The following is a 20,673-nucleotide window of genomic DNA, read 5'->3' as shown; positions in this document are numbered from 1 at the left end:
TTTTATGTATTTTTTAATCAAGATCTGCTAAAACTAATCTAGATAAGTTTTATCTTTTAATATGATGCTCTAGTGTTCTCGGTATGCATCCTAGAGGGTTGGAGTATTCGACAAAGTGTTTCGAATTAATTGGTATTACATTTTTACGTCTTTGGATTTGATCTAGATTTGCTAAAACTGATCTAGACAAGTTTTGTCTTACAATACGACGCTCTAGTGTTCTTGGTATGCACCATAGAGAGTTGAAGTCTTCTTGCTTTGGATTTGTTGGTATGCTAAAACTGACCTAGATAAGTTTTATCTTTCAATACTAGTCAAACCCGTGCACAAGGGAGGAGTTTTGGGTGTTAAACCCCTCCCATTGGCCATGTTCCATATATTAGGCGCCCCTCTACCTTTTGCAGATATCAGGAAAAACCCCTATTTTTCCGCCTTTTCTGTGCACGGGCCTGGCTCTAGTGTTCTCGATATGCATCCTGGAGTCTTCGGCAAAGTGCTTTGGATTGGTTGGTACTACATTCTTACGTTCTCAGTTTTGATCTAGATTTGCTAAAACTGATCTAGATAAGTTTTACCTTCCAATACGACACTCTAGTGTTCTTGATATGCACCCTAGAGGATTGAATAGTGTTACGGGACCGTTTAAGGGGTTCAGGAGGATCTTAGGTGCGTAAAATTGGGTCCGAGAAGGTTTCTGGGGTTTATCGGTGGTATTTCAGATGATTTTAGCGAGTTTCAGAGGCACTCAGATCTCGGGTGTGTTACATCCCGAGGGGGCTTCAAGGGCTTTTTGGTGGTATTTCAGGACGTTTCAAAAGAAATTCAGGGGGTTACAAAGGCGTTACAGCAGCGTTTTCGGAGCTTTTGAAGGATCTTAGATGCGTAACATGGGGTCCGAGCAGGATTCTGGACATATCAATGGTATTTCAGGAAGCTTCAGAGGTTATTCAGGAGATTCCATTACAGGAGCATTAACATAAGCTTAGGAGGGTCTTAGATTTGTAACCCGTGGTTACAATTTTGTGTACTTTTGTCGTTACGTGCATTTCACCCACCTACACCACTGTGTTTTGGATCATTTTAATTTGTTTGTTTTTTTTGTTTACTTTTTATTTGATATTTATTTAGTTAGAATGTAGGGAAATTGTATCGCACTTATTGTATCGGTGAGTCATTTGACCCCCAATCTCCCCCCCTCATTGCACACATCGACAGCAGCAGCAACAGCAGCAGCAGAAACAATCGAGTGCGGTGTGTGGCTGTTTTGTTTTGATTAGAAAAAAGGGTTACGAACCGCGAAGCGCGACGGACACAATAGGATTCCCGCATCATTTGGTCCGGGAGAAGTGCAATTAAATCCCCGTGTCGTTTTATTTTCTGCTGGATGGTTGTTCCCAGCTACGTCGGGAGTGCGCGTTAAAAGTCCCCACGGAGGAAAGTGCCGGCCCGCGGTTCGGGAACATTAAAGTGCTGTGATAGTGCAGTGCGAAAAGGGTACGAACCGCCACCATTTTGGGAGTGCTAAGTGCAAAGGAATAAATCGCCTCCCGGTGGTTTAGTCAAAGGTTCGAATACCCACCGTTCTCGCTACGGCCGTTCAGCCGAATGAGCCAGTCTCACGGCCGTAGCTAAAAGCCAAGGAGAACGAAGGTAGGTTAGTGCAAAGGGGCGTACTGCCTACGATAGTTTACTGCGGTAACTATCGGGACCACTACGCGGAGTAGACCACCGTCGCTAGGGGGGATCCGACAAAGGAGCCCGCTCTTCCCCCTAGCTAATAGTTAAGGACGGCTGCTTGGGTAGCCTGATAGTGCCCAAGAAGAAGAAGCAGAAGAAGAAAGAAGAAGAAGAAGGAAGCTTCGCAACAAGTTCGACCACCGCCACCACTACAGCTGATCGTCGAAGGGCCCCAACGAAGTCGACCAACACTAAACAGTGCGAAGGGGAGAACGGGGTAAAAAGGTCAGTTAGAATATAAGTATTTAAAATTGGAAAATTATTTTACGAATTAATTTCATCCGAAATCCAGAATTTAGTGGAGGTACCCTGCTTTAGGCCGCCCTGCCGGGTAACAGCGGGTAAGGGCTGAAAGCCTCAGCTTATAGATTCGTTTCAGGAAATTTCAGAGCAGTTTGGGAGGGTCTCAGATGCGTTACATGGGGTCCGAGGGGGTTTCAAGGGGTTTCCGGTAGTATTTCAGGAAGTATCATGGGATTTCCAGTAAGTTTTAGAGACGTTACACGGGCATTTGTGTTTTGGTTTAGGTTGAGGAGGGGATCTCAGATGCGTTACAGGAAAAGGGCCTTCAGGGGGTTTTCGGAGGCATTTCAGGAATAACAGGTAATAACTTGATAGTTAATACAGTGTGACCGCAAAAAATCAAATTGATGGAGAATCAGCTACTTAAGCAGCAGATCATAATATGGAACCTATGACTCCCCTTTAGAATTTAACACCCCTAGTTCCCAAACAAAGTTTGGTTTAAAAGCCTGAATTCGTGCTCCAATATTTTTCAAAAATTCCTCCACTATGACTCTTTGGGGGTCTAAACCTCTGGTAATTTAGGGTTTCATTCCGTAGTACGAATCAGGGTCAAGCAGTGTAATCTGAACTTTCTTTTCATAGTTGAACTGGAATGGAGTCGTCTATAATGGACCGTGCTTTTCAAATCAATACACTAAAATGTATGACAAATACCAAGCTTCTAGAATGTGTTCTGCTCAACGAATCTCATTTGAGTAGCAAACAAAAACCACTTATTCAAAATGAAAAAAGTTCCATAAATATCAATCCCGATAATCCAGAAGTCATTCCGTTATCAACCTGCTACTTGACCACCTCCACAGGCCATTGCCCATCCTAAGCTCCACCGAAAAGCAATCTGAACGGAGCACGAAGCTTCCGAATGACAGGATTTTCCTCTCCGTTGCAGCTCGAATTAATCCGTCGACGAAAAGATTAGTCGCTTAATTAGCCACAAAACATCGGACAACATTGGGCTGGGACGCTGACATTTGGCTCCGGACCTTATCCGTCCGTCCATTCGAAGTCGAAGCTTTCCAGGACTTAGGAGCGTTCCATATTTGTAAGGACACACAAACGGAATGAAGCAACAACGCCATCGCCGCCACAGTTCGACGAACGAACAGGACTTTTGCAGAACCAGGTCCAGTGTTTGTCGTCCAGCCCTCTTCTGGTGGGTGGATGAGTCACTTCCCCGATAAGAGACAAGAAAATTGTAATGGACAGTCGGCTATCGACTGGCAAAGCAAAATCAATAGCACTAGGACCAGGTCCTTTCTCCCATACACTACAGTAGGAAGGTAGGTAGCTAGGTACGTAGGTTCATCACATGGGACTATTGGAAAGGATTGTGTGTGCTTTTGTTTTCACCATCGCTTGGTTACACAAGTACACACAACACAGCCAGGAGGGGTTACGATATACCACAACGGACACACGATGCGATTGGAAATGTATCCTTTTGCGTCACCCGACCCGTCCGATCCGCCGTACCCTGCCGTTCCTAAATGGAACAGAGGTTTACAACTAGATATATAAATTTGATCTGATCGAGACTTCAGTTGTCTTTTGTCAATCTGACTGTGAGACTTCTTCATTTTCTGACAACATATCATTGAAATATGATTTTCAATGATATGTTGTCAAAAGTTTTGATGGCACTAGTCAAATATTACAAATGGATATTCAATTAAAACAATATGCAAACATTTATTTTTTATTTTTTGGTTAATTTCATTTTTTTGTTTTTTTTTTCATATTTTGTATGTATTTTTAAATTATTGTCGATATTTCAATAGACCAAGGTAGAAATATTTATTTTTATAATAACGGAAATGATTTATTTTTATAATAACGGAGATGATCGAAACGTCGCGTCGTGAACCGTATGAAAATCAGTTGGAAACCCCTGCCACAATAGGTGGAAAGGTTTGCCTTCTGTATCAATTCGATTAGGCTGCAAAGCAGGGAGCTCTTTCATTCAACCGCACAGAGAAAAATCACAGGATTCTACTTGTCTTTTCGCATCAGTCTGCTGGGGTGTGAAGTTCTGTGGGTTTCCACATAAATTCACATCCAAAAGGGAGAGATAGAAAGTCGTCACACAAGTGAAATGACAATAGTTTCTGTGATAATGCTTCGAGAATCCAGAGTGGATTTCAGCTCTTCCCTATCAGGTTGGGTTTGAAGTGAGGTTGGATTGGGTAGGATAGATTTTCCTTTGTGATACTACATACCATTTGGAGCGGGACCTGCTCTCAGCTTACTTTCGCAATTGACTCGGTCGACTAAGCCGAGAAAACCCCCAAATGGATGGATCTAATTGAGACTCTATCGTTTCTGGGTGACATGATGGTGATGGCCTCCCAGTGAAAGAGAAAGACTCGGCCTTCGTCGTTCGTTTCGTTGACCATTGTTTGGGACTAGTTGGGGGAGGCAGAAAGAAAAATGAATATGATGATGTCAATTCTGATTGGGAAAATAAATGACATTCGAATGATAATAATTGCAGGGGGCGAACCAGCCGTCGTCGTTCGAAAACCTGACCGCATTCTGTCTCCGTCCTGAACTGAACCTAGAATTGAGCAGGGGAAATTGGATGGAAAATGGATTGCTAACGATATCATTAAAAGTTTCGGAGTTCGTTTCTCTGGGCGGCATGTGATGAGCTTCTGATCTGTGGCTTCATCATGTGGTGAAAAATGGACTGATCCGAGGACAAACCCGGGTAAACCGATGAGATTATCTTCCTGAGGGTTGAGTGGTTTCGCATTGGGGATTCGATTAATGCCATCTGGGATTCTCATTTGAATCAGTTTCACAGCAGACTCTTGGTCACGTGGGACTTCCGGTGTCCCTTTCAAAGGTAGGATATATTTTTTCGCTCGGATGATTTCCTACGCTCCACAGAAAAGACACATTGTTACCAAGAGCATCCATTCCATTATTGATATCCGTCATCCTTGACGGAAAACTAACCGAACGACAAAACTTTTCCGGGGAACCGTCTCCTTCGGCTACCTCGGGGAATCATTTATAATTACCTTCTCGGAAACTAGTGCTCCGTTCGGGCATCAATTATTCACTGCAGACCTCAATTATTCCTCGTGCCAGTCACGGATGCGCACAGTTCTTCGTCATGGTTTTCGAGGTTGCCAAACAACGCTAAGCCCTAGCAGTTCCTGTACCAATACCTATAGTTCGTTCATGTGCTTGTGGTTGAATAATTCAAACTTATTGACGTGAACTTTGCCGGATGTTCGTTCCTAATGGCAAGAAACAACGAAATCATTTTTCGAGAAATGTCCGGCCAAGAAGTTGGGCTCTTAGTTCTGGTGCGGAATAGAGGAAAGGGGGAAGTTCTTTCGAAAAGACAGCAATTTTCTTTCACACAAGTCCATTGCACGTCAGGGCTGCACATCGAACGAACGACGTTTGGTTTCACGTGTTCTGCAACGGATCATAAGTTATTCATTGCCTTGGAAGTTGCATTGTCTACTTTTTTCCTGGACGTATTGGTGCAATTTTCTTTCTTCTAAAAAAAAAGTTCCTATTATTACCGTCTGTCAATAGGTAAAGTTGATGCAATGTGCCATTAGTGGGAATTACAGTGCATTTGATGGGTGGCATGCAATGGGTCATTTGAGTTGAAATACCTCGGTTTGTTATCGCATAATAGCGTATCAATGTTTCACTGCTGAAGTGAATCACTGCAATCGACAGTTCGAGTGGGTCATATCAATAAAAAGTGGAACATATCCGAATGAATAACAACCGGTTCACTAATAAATAACAAAAGAAGATCAAATTTTGCCATTATAAATGAATAGCTGAATGGAATAATGTGTTATTGGTTTGTTGGGAATGAGAGCTAAAAGAACAAAAACAATAACTGATTTTGTAATGGAAAATAACTCAATAATAACTCGTTTTATTATAAGAACAAACCATTATGAAATTTAGAGTAACTGAATCTGTTATTATCGAGTTATCGTGAATAAAGTAAGTACAAAATAACATTTATTTACTTAGGTTCTGGAACAAAATCAGTTATTATTTTTGTTCTTTTTGTTCTTATTCCCAACAAACCAATAACAAAATTAGCTCTTCATATATATATCAAAATTTGATCTTCTCATGTTTTTACATTGGGATATTATTATACTTGAGATGCTCAGAAGTACTTATTTTGCTTTGATTGTACATTTAATTATCATTCAGTTATTTATTGTTACTAAAATTCAGAAATAACAAATTTTGCAATGATAACATGTTTTGTTCATAGCGAGTTATTTCTTGATATTCATAAAAGAATGATAAAATGAGACATGACGGCAAACTTATTTTTTGTCCCTGGTTTGTTCTTTGCCTCTACCGGGTGCACTACAACTTTCGAACATACTACAAACAAAACGTTTGGTATGTACTAGTAAACTAGTAAACTTTGGAGGAAATTTGTGATCTTAAGAACTCTTTCAATGATTATGATTTCATTCAGATATTTGTTTGAGTATATGCTTAGAAGCCTACCCAGAATTTGTTTCGAAATACCCCTTAGGATTTCTCCCGAAATCCTATCTAGGGTTCTTCATTGAATTCCTTACGGAGCTCCTCCTTGGATTTCTACAACAATTCCTTTTTCGAATGCTTACGAAGTTTCTTAGTTCGTATCGCGATTTCTCTCTGTGTTCTTCCTAGAGCTTGGTCGGATTTCCTTTCTAGATTTGTCCAGGACTGTCTCTAAAGTTCCCTTCCAGTGGGGTTTCCCGGATTTTCTTCCAGAGTCCTTTCCGGGATTTCCGGTGCTCTTTCCGGGACTTCTGAGTGCTGTTCCTGGCATTTCCGCCAGAGTTCCTTCTAGGATATCTGCACGAGTTTTTCACAGGGTTTCGTTAAGGTGAAACTGGAAGCATTTCCTCACTTTTTGATTATTGATTTTTTTTATAAAATAACGAAGCAATATTTTCAAAATCGGGTTTCGTACAAAATTAGAGGAAGGATCAAGGTGTCTCCTGAATTTTTTTCAGGTGGATAATGTTTTTCAGTTTTAAGGAAACCATTTTTGAATGAAAATTCAAAAAAATATGGTTTTTGAAAAATTGGTAAAAATTTTACTCCTGAAAAAAAAAATACTCCTGAAAAGATAGCTCGGTCTTCCCTCGAACTGTGTATGAAAACCGATTTTGAAAATATTGCTTCATTATTTAATAAAAAATCAAAAACCTAAAAAATGAGAAAATGCGTCCAGTTTCGCCTCAAGGGCACTTTTCAAAATTTCTTCCAGAGGTTCTCGGGAGATTCCTTTTGGAGAACCTAACAAAATTCTTCCAAAATATCGCTTTGTGGTTTTCCGGGATTACTTTTCAACAGTTTTTCCCGGGACTTTTGTGATATTTATGATGAACTTCTTCAATGGATTTCTCCTTAAGAAAATTATGCTTTATCATCAGATTTCTCCAGTTGCTCCTGCGGAAATTTCTTTCAAAGGTTTCCAAAGTACTTCCGGCCGAATGACAATATAAATACACTAGAACTCCAATGGCGCTGTAGTCAGTTTTACTATTTAATTATATTAACAACTTTAATTGCCATATTTGATTTTTTGTAAGTGTCCATCATGTAGAGGGTCTCTTGTTTTGGTAAACAAAATTTATTTGACACTTCTAGTACCGCTAATGACGCTGTAAGGGCGTGGCAAACTAGATGTTAGTCACACGAACAGTCGCGACATTGGACTTCTGTGGCTAGTAATTCTAATCGAATGACCTTCATATTTACACCTAGGATTATTACCTAAAGTTTCCCGAGATGTACCAATTTTCTTCTTGGTATTTCTCCAATAGTTTTTATCGGTGTCCGCCCATTTGGCCGAATGCCGTTTGGCCGAATGCCGTTTGGCCGAATGCCGTTTGGCCGAATTATTATAGAAAAGATTTGAAGGCGTGGGCAAACTCAAGATTACATTCTAGCTGCCAATATGATCATCAGAAATATTTCCTTCTTTTAATAATAGGCTATTCTTTTATTCTTTCAAGTTTTACCATCAAGGGATTAGTTGGCGTTGAAATTTGGAATATTTTTGTCAGAGATTTTTCCTTCGTTGAATCAAAGACTGTTCTTTCGAGTTATACTGCTATAGGAAACAGTGGCAAGATCACTTAAGTTCATCATCCTTTTTCGGCCAAACGGCATTCGACCAAACGGCGTTCGGCCAATTGACCCTTTCGGCCAAATGGCGTTTGGCCAAACGGCATTCGGCCAAATGGCGTTTGGCCAAACGGCATTCGGCCAAATGGCGTTCGGCCAAATGACCTGGAACCACGAAATTCCACCAGGATTTCTATTGGCATTTCTCCGGAATGGAGATGAACCAGTCTCGGTTGAAAATCTTTCTAATAAAGCTAATGATAATTTTCCGGAAATATATTACAATAAATGTCGTAATCTTTTCCAGGAGGTACATAAAACCTCTTTGTAGGTTATTTTTATGCAGGTTTCCTTTATGCACCATTTTTATGTCATGTATAATAAAAACAAGAGTTATTTAGTACCAATATTGTGTATACGGCAAAAGCTGCCGGGGGCGTTTATAGAAGAGAACCCAAGAGAGCTGTCAGGAAGATCTAAGGAGAGAGGAGCAAAACGACGATCTAGGGAGTCTTTCAGGGAAGCAGTAGGAGATTTTTTTCATTACCGTACGGGTTTGGACCGAAGGGTCTCAGATTTTCATGAAGTTTTTTCCACAGGCAGGGCTCATGGATATATGACCAACAAAAAAATTGAGAAAAATTCAGGGTCGCCTTTTTTCCCGGAAAACTCATGTGGAAATTTTTTTGTTTTCCGCTGGCACTTCTTACTTTGAAAAATCAAAACCCAAGAACGAAGCATCGTAGAAACAAAGTTTTTTTTTCAGAAAATGAAAGCAAATTTTCTCAGGAATAAAAAAAAATATGAACTGGAAAAAGTTTTCCACAGAATTTTTCACAGTTGAGAAAATCCGTAAAAAAAAGCGGGAAAAACTATGCCCGAACTCGTGGAAAATTTTCGAAAAAATATTTTTGTGAAGGTTATTTTATAAGCTTCAATCGCTGAAATTTTTGGAATGCACTTTTTTTTCGTTTTTGAGCTATGGCCAATTTTGTTAAAAAAAATATCCAAATGTGCCATAAAAGCCTTTTTTTTTAATCATAACTTAAGAACGTAGAAACAAAGTTTTTCTAGAAAATGAAAGCAGATTTTTTTTTTGAAAAGGAAAAAGTTTTCCACAAAATTTTCCACCGTTGACAAAATTCATAATGAAACGCCGGAAAAACTATTTCCGAACTCATGAAAAAATTCTAAAAAATATTTTTGAGAAGGTAATTTTATAAGCCTTGAAGCAAATTTTGTGAAAAATGACCATATAATATTTTCCGCAAGTTCGGGTATAGTTTTTCCAGCTTTTCTTTATGAATTTTCTTAACGGTGGAAAATGCTGTGGAAAACTTTTACCAGTTCATATTTTTTTTGGATTCCTGAGAAAATTTGCTTTCGTTTTCATTGAAAAACTTTGTTTCTACGATGCTTCGTACTTGAGATATGATTTTTCAAAGAAAAGGCTTTTATGGCACAGTTGGACATTTTTCAACAAAATGAGCCATAACCTGAAAACGAAAAAAAAAGTGTATTCCAAAAATTTCAGCGATCAAAGCTTATATAATAACTTTCTCAAAAATATTTTTTAGAAAATTTTCCACGAGTTCGGGCATAGTTTTTCCGGCTTTTCTTTACGAATTTTCTCAACCATGGAAAATTTTGTGGAAAACTTTTTCTAGTTCATTTTTTTTTGGATTCCTCAGAAAATTTGCTTTCATTTTCTAGAAAAATTTTTGTTCCTACGATGCTTCGTTCTTGAGTTATTATTTTTTAAAGTAAAGTAGTGTCTGGGGAAACAAAAAAATTCCACCTGAGTTTTCCGGGAAAATGGGCGACCCTGAATTTTTCTAATTTTTTTTGTTCGTAAATCCATGAGCCCTGCCTGTGGAAAAAGTTTCACGAAAATCTGAGACCCTTCGGCCCACTTTGTACGATAATAAAAAAAAAAAAAGCCCAATACTGAGTCACAGGGAGAATACACGGGTTTCGGGGCATTTCATATGGTTTCATGTGGAGAAATTTCTGGACTACACGACGTTTTTCTTAGTATTCATTTCCTTTTTTCACGACATTTTCCACCTTAAATTCCTTCCGGAGGAACTTACAGATTCCTACAAGGATTCCTGCTTTAGAATTTCCTAGAATTCCCGAATTCCGACCTATTTCACATGAAGTTTTTCACAGGGATTTTACACGATTCCTCTCCAGGATTTCTGTCCTCGCGTGATTTCTCACAGAGTTCCTCCAAGAAATTTTCATAAAATCCAGGGTTCATCCCTGGATTTCTACAGGAGTTTTTCCTTCGCAATCTCCTACAGACTTGTTCCCGCGATTTCTCTCGGAGTCCTTCTTTGAATTTTACAACCTTTTTTTTTCCTGGAGGTTGGCGGAGTTTTTTTTTCTGGATTTCTTTAGAAGTTTCTCAAATATTCTTAAATATTCCATCCAGCGATTTTAACGGATTTGCTACCAGTGTTCCACCCGGTAGTTTTGAAAAATGTTCGGAGTTTCTCCCAGGATTTCTCCCAGAAGTTTTCCCAAAGATTTTCTTGTTGAATTCCTTACGGAAATCCTTCAAAAAGTTTCTTCAAAGATTCTTCACGAATTTCTGTGGTTTTCTGGGATGGCTGCGCAACGGTTTCTTTCGAATTTGTGCAAACATTATGCAGGAGCTCTTCCTGGAATTTCATACAGATAGTTTTCCGGGAATTTTTTTGGAATTTCTCGTGGTTTTCAGAGTTTCTCCTGAACTTTTCCTCCTGGGATAACTCTACTAGTTTTTATCAGGATTTCTTCCGAAGTTTCTCCCGAGATTTCTCAAATAGGCGTTTCCAGAGTTCCTGGAGCAAGATTTCTCTTGGGTACCTTCCAATATTTCTCCCAAACGACATCGTATTTTATGCCAGAGGCCATTCCCAGAAAGACACCTTTAAAAAACCTCAAAAGAACTCAAGAAGCTAAACAAATCTCAAAATAAAAACCCAGAGCCCCAGGGCAATTGCTGGGATGGGTTTCGCGAAGAACTCTGAGAGTAATCCTGGAAAAAAACACTAGAAAATGATCTTAGAAAGATCACTGAAGGAAATCCTTTAAAAGACTACTAGGCGAGGAAAAGCCTGGAAAAATCTGAGGGAAATACCAAAACAAAACACCGTAAAGAATCTTCTTAGAGTGGTCCCGGGAAAAACTTCCGTAGAAATCCTGGGAGAAACTCAAGAAGAAAAAAATAAAAGATAAAACCTCTAACAGTGTACGGGAAACGATTTTATACTGCTCCGTTATTTAAGGGAAAAAAAACAAAAAATGAGGAATCCTGTAAGGAGCTCTGGGAAACTCTGCGACAACATTTGAAAAGTATCTTGAGAGAAGCTCTGGTAGAGATTTAGATTAAAATGCTGATAGTAATTCCAAGATCTCAAAAACATAAAACTATTTGGGTCCCAAGTAAAATTTTGATGACCAATTAGATTTGTACAGATTTAAGAATCATAATAAATCCTAATACTCTTCAATTTGGTTTTATGATGGTTTTAAGAACCTTTTCTAGTCTAATCGACTAAAAAATATTACTTGGGGTAGGAAGAATTCTAACCATTCTACCAGATTTTATTTAAATTGATCAAGACTATTTCCAAAACATCCCAAAAAAAAATGAGAAAACAAGAAGTTTCCATTCCTACATTTCTTTATAAGTTTTCGATGGGGGGAAACTAAAATTTCCGAAATTTGTGATGATGACTTTTGATGATTTTGTAGAGGGATTTGCCTTTAAAAAATCTAACTTATGTAGAAAAACTATTTCTGTAGTTTGATTTTATGACTTATTTTTTTCACCGTTAAGTAGGATAAAAGAAGAAAATTTCTGCAGCGATGGTATTTTTGAAGGAAAGGCGGAGTGTTGGCAAATAGTTCTCATCAATTTAGTTAGTTTACCGAATGTTATGAATGTTTTTCTTCTAAAATCTTTGATAAGCTTGAACCTAGAGAAAACTCCCGGATACATTTTGTAAGAAATTTCGGAAAATTCATTTCAAGCAATAAAAGAATTCCTAAAAAAAACAGTTAACGAGTTTCAGAATCGATTCTCCATTCGTGTGCTGGAGAAATTTTTAGATGAACTTGGAAAATTACCAGAAGAATAATTTCTAGAATTTTTGAAAAATTTGAAAAGAATTCTTTCTAGGTTTTTTTTGGAAAAATTTCTGAAGAAATTTGTCTTGAAAAAATTATTGGAAGCCTCGAATAATTCTCTAGTGTTTTTTTTAGATTCCCAGAAACATATCTTTTTAATATAATGAGGCATTCCTGCATAAAAGCAGGTAGAATTTTCTAGTGGGAATAAAATATCAAATTTTAAGGAATATGTTATAGTTCAAGAACAATGTCTAGCAAGAAATCGTTGTGAAATTTCTAGCTTCAATCCCTAGAGAAATTTCTCCCGAAATCATTGGAAGAATTTTGGCTGAAATCCATGGATGATTATTAACTGTGACCCCTGGTAGAATTCTTGCTATATTCCCTGGAGATATTCCTGATTTAAGTTTAGGTAATAATATTTAAGTATTCCTTTGAGAAATTCCTAGAAAAAGCTGGGCATGAATCTTCCATAAATTTCATGAAAATCACTGTAGAAGTTCTTTAGAATATCTCTAAAATATGGTGAATCCTTAGGAAACTACTTGGAAAAATCTTTGAAAAACTCCTCGATTTAGTTTCTACAACATTGCTCTTAGACAAATTTCGCCATAATTTTTGGGAAAAGTCTGGAAACTTGTGAGATATTTCTAACGAATTCTCATGGAAATTTTTGTTGTTGTTTTTTTTTTAATAAAAGAAGCAAGATTAATTCTCAAAATCTCACGGAATTTCTGATGAAACTAATGGGGGTATTATAGGAAGAATACCTACAGGAATTTTTTGAAAAAGATCCCATGAAGAATTCTCTGGAAGAATTTCTGAAATTCTCGGAATCAAATCTTTAAAGAATTGTTGGATTAATATCTTGAGGCATTCCTTCAGAAAAGTCTATGGCACCTTCATCGATCTGTTTTTTTTTTTATATGAATAGATCATAAACTTAGCTAACTTAATGCAAGAAAAAAGAAACATCTAAATAAAAAGAATAAAGAAAGAAAAATACTTGAAATTATTATTTCTAGGCACACAATACACTACGTACTACATATTTAATGGTACCCATTAGAATTCTATGCGATCCCAGAATCCAACTTCTCTACCATTCATATTCAACGCACAGGAAGCCCGTAAATCTCATTAACAGCAATAAATCGGTTTACAACCTGTCACTAGCCAAGCCCCTCCAATAAAATATGAATTTAGTTGAGCACATAACCACTAAACGAGCCTCCTATCTATGTGACAGGTTTCCTGCTGTCAAGATAAAATCTTTGTAATTTCCGGCCTGTCCAGAGAGATCCGGGACGGAAAAGCATTCCTCCTGAGAGAGAGTGATGGCTTCTTTTTCTTACACGGTACGAAACCCACCACATCCTTCGTCAATCACCGGGAGCTTAATCAACATCATCGCCATTCCATTGCATTTCGTGGGGCAGCATCCTTATTCCGCCGCCATTCTCTGTCTGTCTGCTCCATATACCCACTAGTTACAATAAGGTAGTCCTTATTGAAAAACCGACAAAACTGCTACATACTGCTTGCTATTCCGAAACTGAGTTTGTCAAGGTAAAAATATGAGCGTGTCTGTGGCACGTCACACGCTGAGCCGTGTGGACAGTGCGGGATCCCTTATGGAGGACACTGATGATAGAAAGTGCTCGCTGGGGAAAAAGTTTCTGCGATCATTGAATGAATATCAACAGTTGACTATTAGTTTATTTTCCATGGTAGCTTTTGTAGCATAGAAATAATCGTTCAAAGTCGTTGGTAGGAAAGGGTTAAGAAAAACTGTTTGATGGTATAGCAAAATATTATAAAAAAGTTAAATGAGCTCAATAAAAAACTCCATAGAAAAAGAAATCAGGTTTTATGACAGCCTTCAGAACCTTTCTAGAACCGAATGGACTTGAAAATGTTTCTTTGGATTTTATGGTTTCCCTCATTCGGTCGCCATTACAATGCTTTACCTGGACTTTTATATTCGCAAATGGGAAAAAAACGATAGTAATTCACTCACCGGAAACCAGAAACGGCACTGCTGCTGTGTCCTGATGTGTTTGTGTAAGTGTGTACTTGTCACTATTTAAGGACACCATAATCCATCATCTGTCCACACTGGTCACGTTCTGCTCTATGATGTGAAGCACAGACCCCATCCATACCTTCCCTTCACTGACTGGTGGAAGGAAAAGGAGATTAGCCTCGTTGTTAGTTGACGGCAAACACACAAAGAATCGATTTTTATCTGTCATTACTCGCAATGTAGATGTCGTTAGTTATCTGGGCCAACAGTAACAACAATGTCGTCGTCGTTTGTGCTGGGATGATGGGCAGTAATGAGTGTTCTTGTTGTATTTGTCCAACAAACAACTAGGAACGACAACGACAACAACGATGATGATGATGACAAGCCTTGAGCTGGAAAACAACACAATCTATTCAATTATTCAATGTTTAATTCGTGTCCTTCTTCCCTCTTGTTCTAGTGTTTCCTCTTTTGTTGTCGAGTCCTGGATGCAAAAAACCTTGTTGTACATATACCTACCAGTTGTCCATTTACCTAATGAGGGGGGTCAGTCGTTCACTGTTCGATATTTCAAACCATCAAAGTGTGATCGAGAAACACAAATACCTACACAAACAAACAAACAAAAAACAAACAAAACATTTTTGTCCATCACCACGATGTTGTCCTGCCCCTGTCCCCAGTGAACCGTAACTATCTGTGCGTGCAATGCTTTATCGTGCTTTTTCTTCTCTGTTTTTGTCTCTCTTGCAGGGTGCTGTTTTGTGACGTTTTACACGCGAAAAGCGGCTCTCAAGGCCCAGGATGCGCTGCACAACATCAAGACGCTTGTGGGGGTAAGTTGTTTCTGTTTTATGTACATACATATCTAGTTTTTATTTTACTCGGGGATGTCTTCGATTGGCCGTTCATTTGGGATTCATGTTTGATGTTAACTGTTTTTTTTATTGGGATCAAAAGATTGAAATCCAACTTACGTTATGTTTATCCAAAATATGTTTTTAGGAAATTCATGAATAACTTGAACATGAAGCAGACTACAGAACTTTGCTCTCTTAGGAAAAAATGTAAGATTTTCAAAGCTCTAAAAGAGATAGGAAAAAAGTTAGAAAATCTAATCATTGCACCTAGAGGTGATGGTGCCTTTGTGCCTTCAAAAACTCATTTCAACAAAACTCAAGTGATATGTTGATGAATATCTCACTTTCATACTCATGTCGTTTATCTGGCTTTTGATGTTTGAGTCTCATACATAAGAAAAAGCCACTGGTCGCCATTTTTGGACTTCAGACTTCTTCTCCATACCAGATATACCCATATTGCATGGTTTTCGAGCCTAAAACTCCATGAAACAGCCGCCATTTTGAGCTGCCATCTTGGATTTTAGGCCGCCATCTTTGGTATTATGGCCACCATTTTGGGAGTCCAGAAATCTTTCCTATGCTAAATATACACATATTGCATCGTTCTAGTTCCAAAACTTCATTAAACAGCCGTCATCTTGAATTTAGAGCCGCCATCTTGGATTTTAGATCGCCATCTTGGAAATTCTGGTCACCATTTTTGGACTCCGGACATCTTCTCCATATCAAATATACTCATATTGTATGGTTTTAGGGCATAAAACTTCATGAAACAGCCGCCATCTTGGGTTTTAGACCCCTATACCAAATATACCCATATTGCATGGTTTTAGAGCCTAAAACTCTAACAGCCACCATCTTGAATTTGGAGCCGCCATCTTGGATTTTAAACCGCCATCTTGGATATTCTGGTTGCCATTTTTGGACTTTGTACATCTTCCCGATACCAATTATACCCATGTTGCATGTTTTAGGGCGTAGAAATCCATTGAACAGTCGCCATCTTGAATTTGGAGCTGCCATCTTGTATTTTTGGCAGCCATCTTGGATATTCTGGTCGCCACTTTTGGACTCCAGACATCTTCCCCATACCAAATATGCCCATATTGCATGGTTTTAGATCCTAAAACACCATTAAAAAGCCCCTATCTTGAATTTGGAGCTGCCATCTTATATATTAGTCTACCATCTTGAATTTTGGACCGACATCGTGGTATTAACATATAGCCTTTCAGTACACTTTGGTGTGCGAGAAAGGCAAAAAAGCCATTTTTTAGGGATCACCCTTACATTTTTCTTCAAAAAATTGAGACAAAAGTGTGGTTCCTTCGACAAAGTTGCTCTGAATTAATTATTTTCAAACTTTGTATAGCTTTTTATTACTCTATGTGGAAAAACTAAAAAGTTTTTATTGTGATTTGGAAATCTTTTGGAACACCCTAATTTCAATATATTGTTAAAATAATGTTTAAAAAAATCAGTAGAAACTTCGTAAAGACAGCCCTTGGTTGTAAAATATTAAAAAGTGGGAATTTTCAGGAATACCCCCAGGAATTTTCTTTAATACTTCTTTAGTAGTTTCTCAAGAAATTTTTCAAAAGATTCGTCTCAAAACTGGTCCACGAGTTTCCTTAAAAATTCCTTTCGAAATTCCATTAAGGATTGCTACAGAAATGCATGCTTGTGTTTCTTCATAATTGAAGAATTATGACTGGCGGAATTTCTCCAAAAATATAGTCCGATTTTTTTCTTCTAGAAATTTCTCAAGAAGTTCTCCAAGGAATTCCTCCAAGGGTTTCTCTAGGAATTCCTCCAAACGTTTTGTCAAATGATGCAACCTCGGGAGAGATTTTGATTCGGAGATACCTTCAGAAATTCCTCTAGACTTTTCTTCTAGAAATTCGGAAACTTTTCCTGAAATTATTGCTTTTTTTTAGAGGTTCCTTTAGGTATCATTTCATTAATTCAGAAATTCTATTGGAAATTAATTTAAAAATTCTGTTAAGAAAATTACTAGGAGATTTGTCTAGAAGTTAGTTTAGGGTTTTCTTCAAAAGCTTCTTTAGCTATTCCTCCAGGCATTGCTTTAGCCTAATGCAGACCTTTTTCAGGAATTTTTCAATATTTTTTCAGTAGTTTTCTACAATTCCTGCTGAAATTACTCTGGAATCTATTCCTAAGCTTTTTCAAAGAATTTTCCAAGGAAATTTTCTATGAATTCTTGAAATTATTTCCAAGATTATTTCAAAAATTTGATTTTTTTTTTTAATTTATTCAGTGTTATTTCAAAGAATTCTTCGAGCATTTTCTGGTTTCTGCAGAATTTTCTTCAGTTTTGCGTACTCCTTTCAGAAATTGTACTAGAAAATTTTCAGAGCATTCCAGAAATTCCTCGTTTTTACAGGAATCCGTCCAGATTTTTCCCACGCAGTTATTCCTTAGAACTACTTGCAGAGTTCCCTCAGAAGTCTCTCATGACTTTTTTCTGAGAATTAAGGAGGCATTTTAAGGCGAAACTGGAAGCATTTTCTAATTTTTTCGGTTTTCGATTTTTTTTATTAAATAACGATGCAATACTTTCAAAATCGGTTTTCGTACACATGTAGAGTATGCATCAAGGTATCTTCTGAATTTTTTTGAGGGGGAAAATGTTTTCCATTTTTGCAGAAACCATTTTTTTGTGAAATTTTGTTCAAAAATGGTTTCGGCAAAAACGAAAAACATTTTCCACTACAAAAAAAAAATCAGAAGATACCTTGATCCATACTCTACATGTGCACGAAACCCGATTTTGAAAATATTGCTTAAAGTGAGGAAATGCTTCCAGTTTCGCCTTAAGGTATTTCTTCAGGTATTTCTTAGGTATTAGTTAGGCCCTCATCCAGGAATATCTCAAGAGATAACCTCAGAAGTAGCTTAAAGAATATTTGTTCAGGGATTTCCAAAAAAAAAAAAAAAAAGTCCAAGAATTTCTTTAGGCAATTTCTACTAGTTTTTTAAGGAATTGCTTGAGACAATCCTCCACCACTTTCAGGGATTCCATGAAGAATTTTTCAGTAATTTCTAAGCAATTTCTGAAGGAACTTCTGAAAAATCTCCAATTTTAGTTTTGTTTTTATTTTTAAAATTCTAAATTAAAGCATTGTAAAATTTTCTACAGCAATTACTGGAGGAATTTATCAGAAAACTCTTGGAGAAACCCTGGGAAAAATTTTCGAAGCAATCCCTGTAGAATTGAAACAGAATCTTTTTTTTTGTAGAATTTCTAAGAAACTTCATGAAAGAAGTTTTACAGAAATACCTTGCTTAAATTCCTGAAGAAATTCCAAGAATTCTGAAAAAGTCTCTGAAGCAGCAGGAATTTTCAAAAATAACTCCTGAAGTAGTTTCTGAAGAAATCTTTAGTAGAATCTCTGCAAAAATTTTAGAAAGTGGTTTGGAATGAATCTCTGGAGAAAATTCTTAGAATAAATCTTAAGAAAATTCTTGAAGGAATCCCAAGAGGAAATTCTTGGAAGAAATCTTGAGAAAATTCTGGAAGGAATACCAATGCTTCTTAGAAAAATACTTGGAGAAACTTCTCGAGAAATCCCTAGAAAAAATATTGAAGCATTTTGCTATAATTCCAGGAAAAAATCTGTAATATAATTCTTGGAGAGGGGTCTCCAGTTAGTCTAGCGGTTCAGGCTATAAATAGCCAATCCGGAGACGGCGGGTTCGATTCCCGTTCTGATCGTGAACATTTTCTCGACTCCTTGGGCATAGTGTATTATTGTGCTTGCCTCACAATATACAAATTCATGCGATAGCAGGCAAAGCAAGCCCTTCAATTAATAACTGTGAAAGTGCTCTAAGAACACTTAGTTGAAGCGAGGCAGGCCAAGTTCCAGTGGGACGTTGAGCCGTAAAGAAGAAATGTGAATGTGAAAAAATCCTGTGGAAATATACGGAGAAACGACGGAAAGAAAGAAGGGGGCAATACAGGGGTGAATGTCTAGCAAAAATCCTGCCGGAAATTTTGGATAAGCTGCTGCAGGAATCTCCAGAGGAATTTCTACCTGAACTACTAAAAGTAATAATGCAAGAATCTCTGGAAGAATTTCTGCATGATTTTCTGGATGAATCCTTGCGTAAATTTTTGGACACATTCATGTGGGTACTTTCGATAGAATTCCTAGAGCAATTCCTGAACGCTTTGCTTTAGGAATATTTGGAAAATTATCAGAAAAAATATTAAAGTTTCGCTGAAAGAATTTTTAAAGAGATCCCTGTTGGAAATGTTGAAGAAAGCACGAGAAAAAAATCATTTTTTTTAAATAAATCTGCAGAAGAGTTTACCTCAAAGAATTCTTGGAGATATTTTTTGACGAAATCTTCAGTAGAATCTCTGTAGAAAATTTAGGAAGTCGTTTTGAATGAATCTCTGGAGAAAATTCTTAGACAAAATCTTTAGAAGGAATCCCAAAAGGAAATTCTTAAGAGCTTCTTGGAAAAATACTTGGAAAAACTTCTTGAGAAATTCCTAGAAAAAATATTGAAGTATTTATAGCAATATTATATGAGAAATCCTATAATATAATTTTTGGAGAACTTTCCAAATCAATTGTTGGAAAAATCTGTGGACGAAATTGTGAAAAAATCCTGTAATGTAGAAATATCCGGAGAAATGGGAGGAAAGGGGGGACAATATAAGGGAGAATGTCTGAAGAAAATTATGTCGGAAACTCTGGATAAACTCCTGTAGAAATCTCCGGATGAATTTTTGCCTGAATCACTAAAAGTCATAATACAAGAATCTCTGGAAGATCTTCTGCAGGATTTTATGGATGAATCCTTGAATAAATTTCTGGACACATTCATGTGGGAATTTTCGATTTTAGCAATATTTAGCAATATTTGGAATTTTTTTTATATTAAAGAATCTTTGAAATAATTTCTAAAGAAATCTTCGTTGAAAATTCTAAAGAAATCACCGGAGAAATTTCCAAGTAGATTATTTAACAAATCTCTAAAAGAATCTGAAGAAAAGTTTCGTTGAAAGCGATTCCGAAGGAATCCATGGATGATTTACTTGAAGAATTTCCACACGGATTCCTGAAAAAAAAATCTAAGGTGGAGTTCTTAAGGAAACTAATGGAAGCTTTCCTAGAGGAATTCCTGGAAGGTCCTGTATTGAAAATTCCGAAGAAAATTTCTTAAGGGAATTCTGAAGCGATCTATGGAAGATATACTTATAATTTTTCAAAAGAAATCCGTGGAGGGCTTTCTGAAAGAAATTTCAGGATGATTTTATAATAGAATCTATGGATCATCACCGGAAGGAGTCCAGGAAAGGTGTTATAAAAAAAAACCCAAATTAACTTCTGGGATAATCTTTTTCATGGCTGAATTTCTTCAAAATTCCTTGGAAGATTTTCTGAAGGATTCACTGGAGGATATTCTGACGATATCCCTGGACAAAATATTCGCATAAATCTTTGATAGGACGCA

The 20,673-nt window shown here is 37.3% G+C and overlaps 2 protein-coding genes across 9 annotated transcripts in view; both read left to right on the top strand.

Annotated features, from left to right (window-relative positions):
• Positions 1 to 20,673, top strand: part of LOC115262131 (CUGBP Elav-like family member 2) — a 1,100,715-nt gene that overhangs the window by 641,846 nt on the left and 438,196 nt on the right. For all 8 annotated transcript variants that reach the window (XM_062849221.1, XM_062849222.1, XM_062849220.1 and 5 more), the window contains one exon: positions 15,074 to 15,156. In XM_062849221.1, the coding sequence (XP_062705205.1) occupies positions 15,074 to 15,156 (83 nt within the window). The remainder of the gene's footprint in view (positions 1 to 15,073; positions 15,157 to 20,673) is intronic.
• The window catches only part of LOC134287425 (uncharacterized), a 429,578-nt gene that overhangs the window by 168,102 nt on the left and 240,803 nt on the right, over positions 1 to 20,673 (top strand). The window lies entirely within an intron of this gene.

This window comes from Aedes albopictus, chromosome 2 (assembly GCF_035046485.1).
Source record: "Aedes albopictus strain Foshan chromosome 2, AalbF5, whole genome shotgun sequence".
Taxonomy (NCBI): Eukaryota; Metazoa; Arthropoda; class Insecta; order Diptera; family Culicidae; genus Aedes; species Aedes albopictus.
This window is presented reverse-complemented; position numbering and strand designations above follow the sequence as displayed.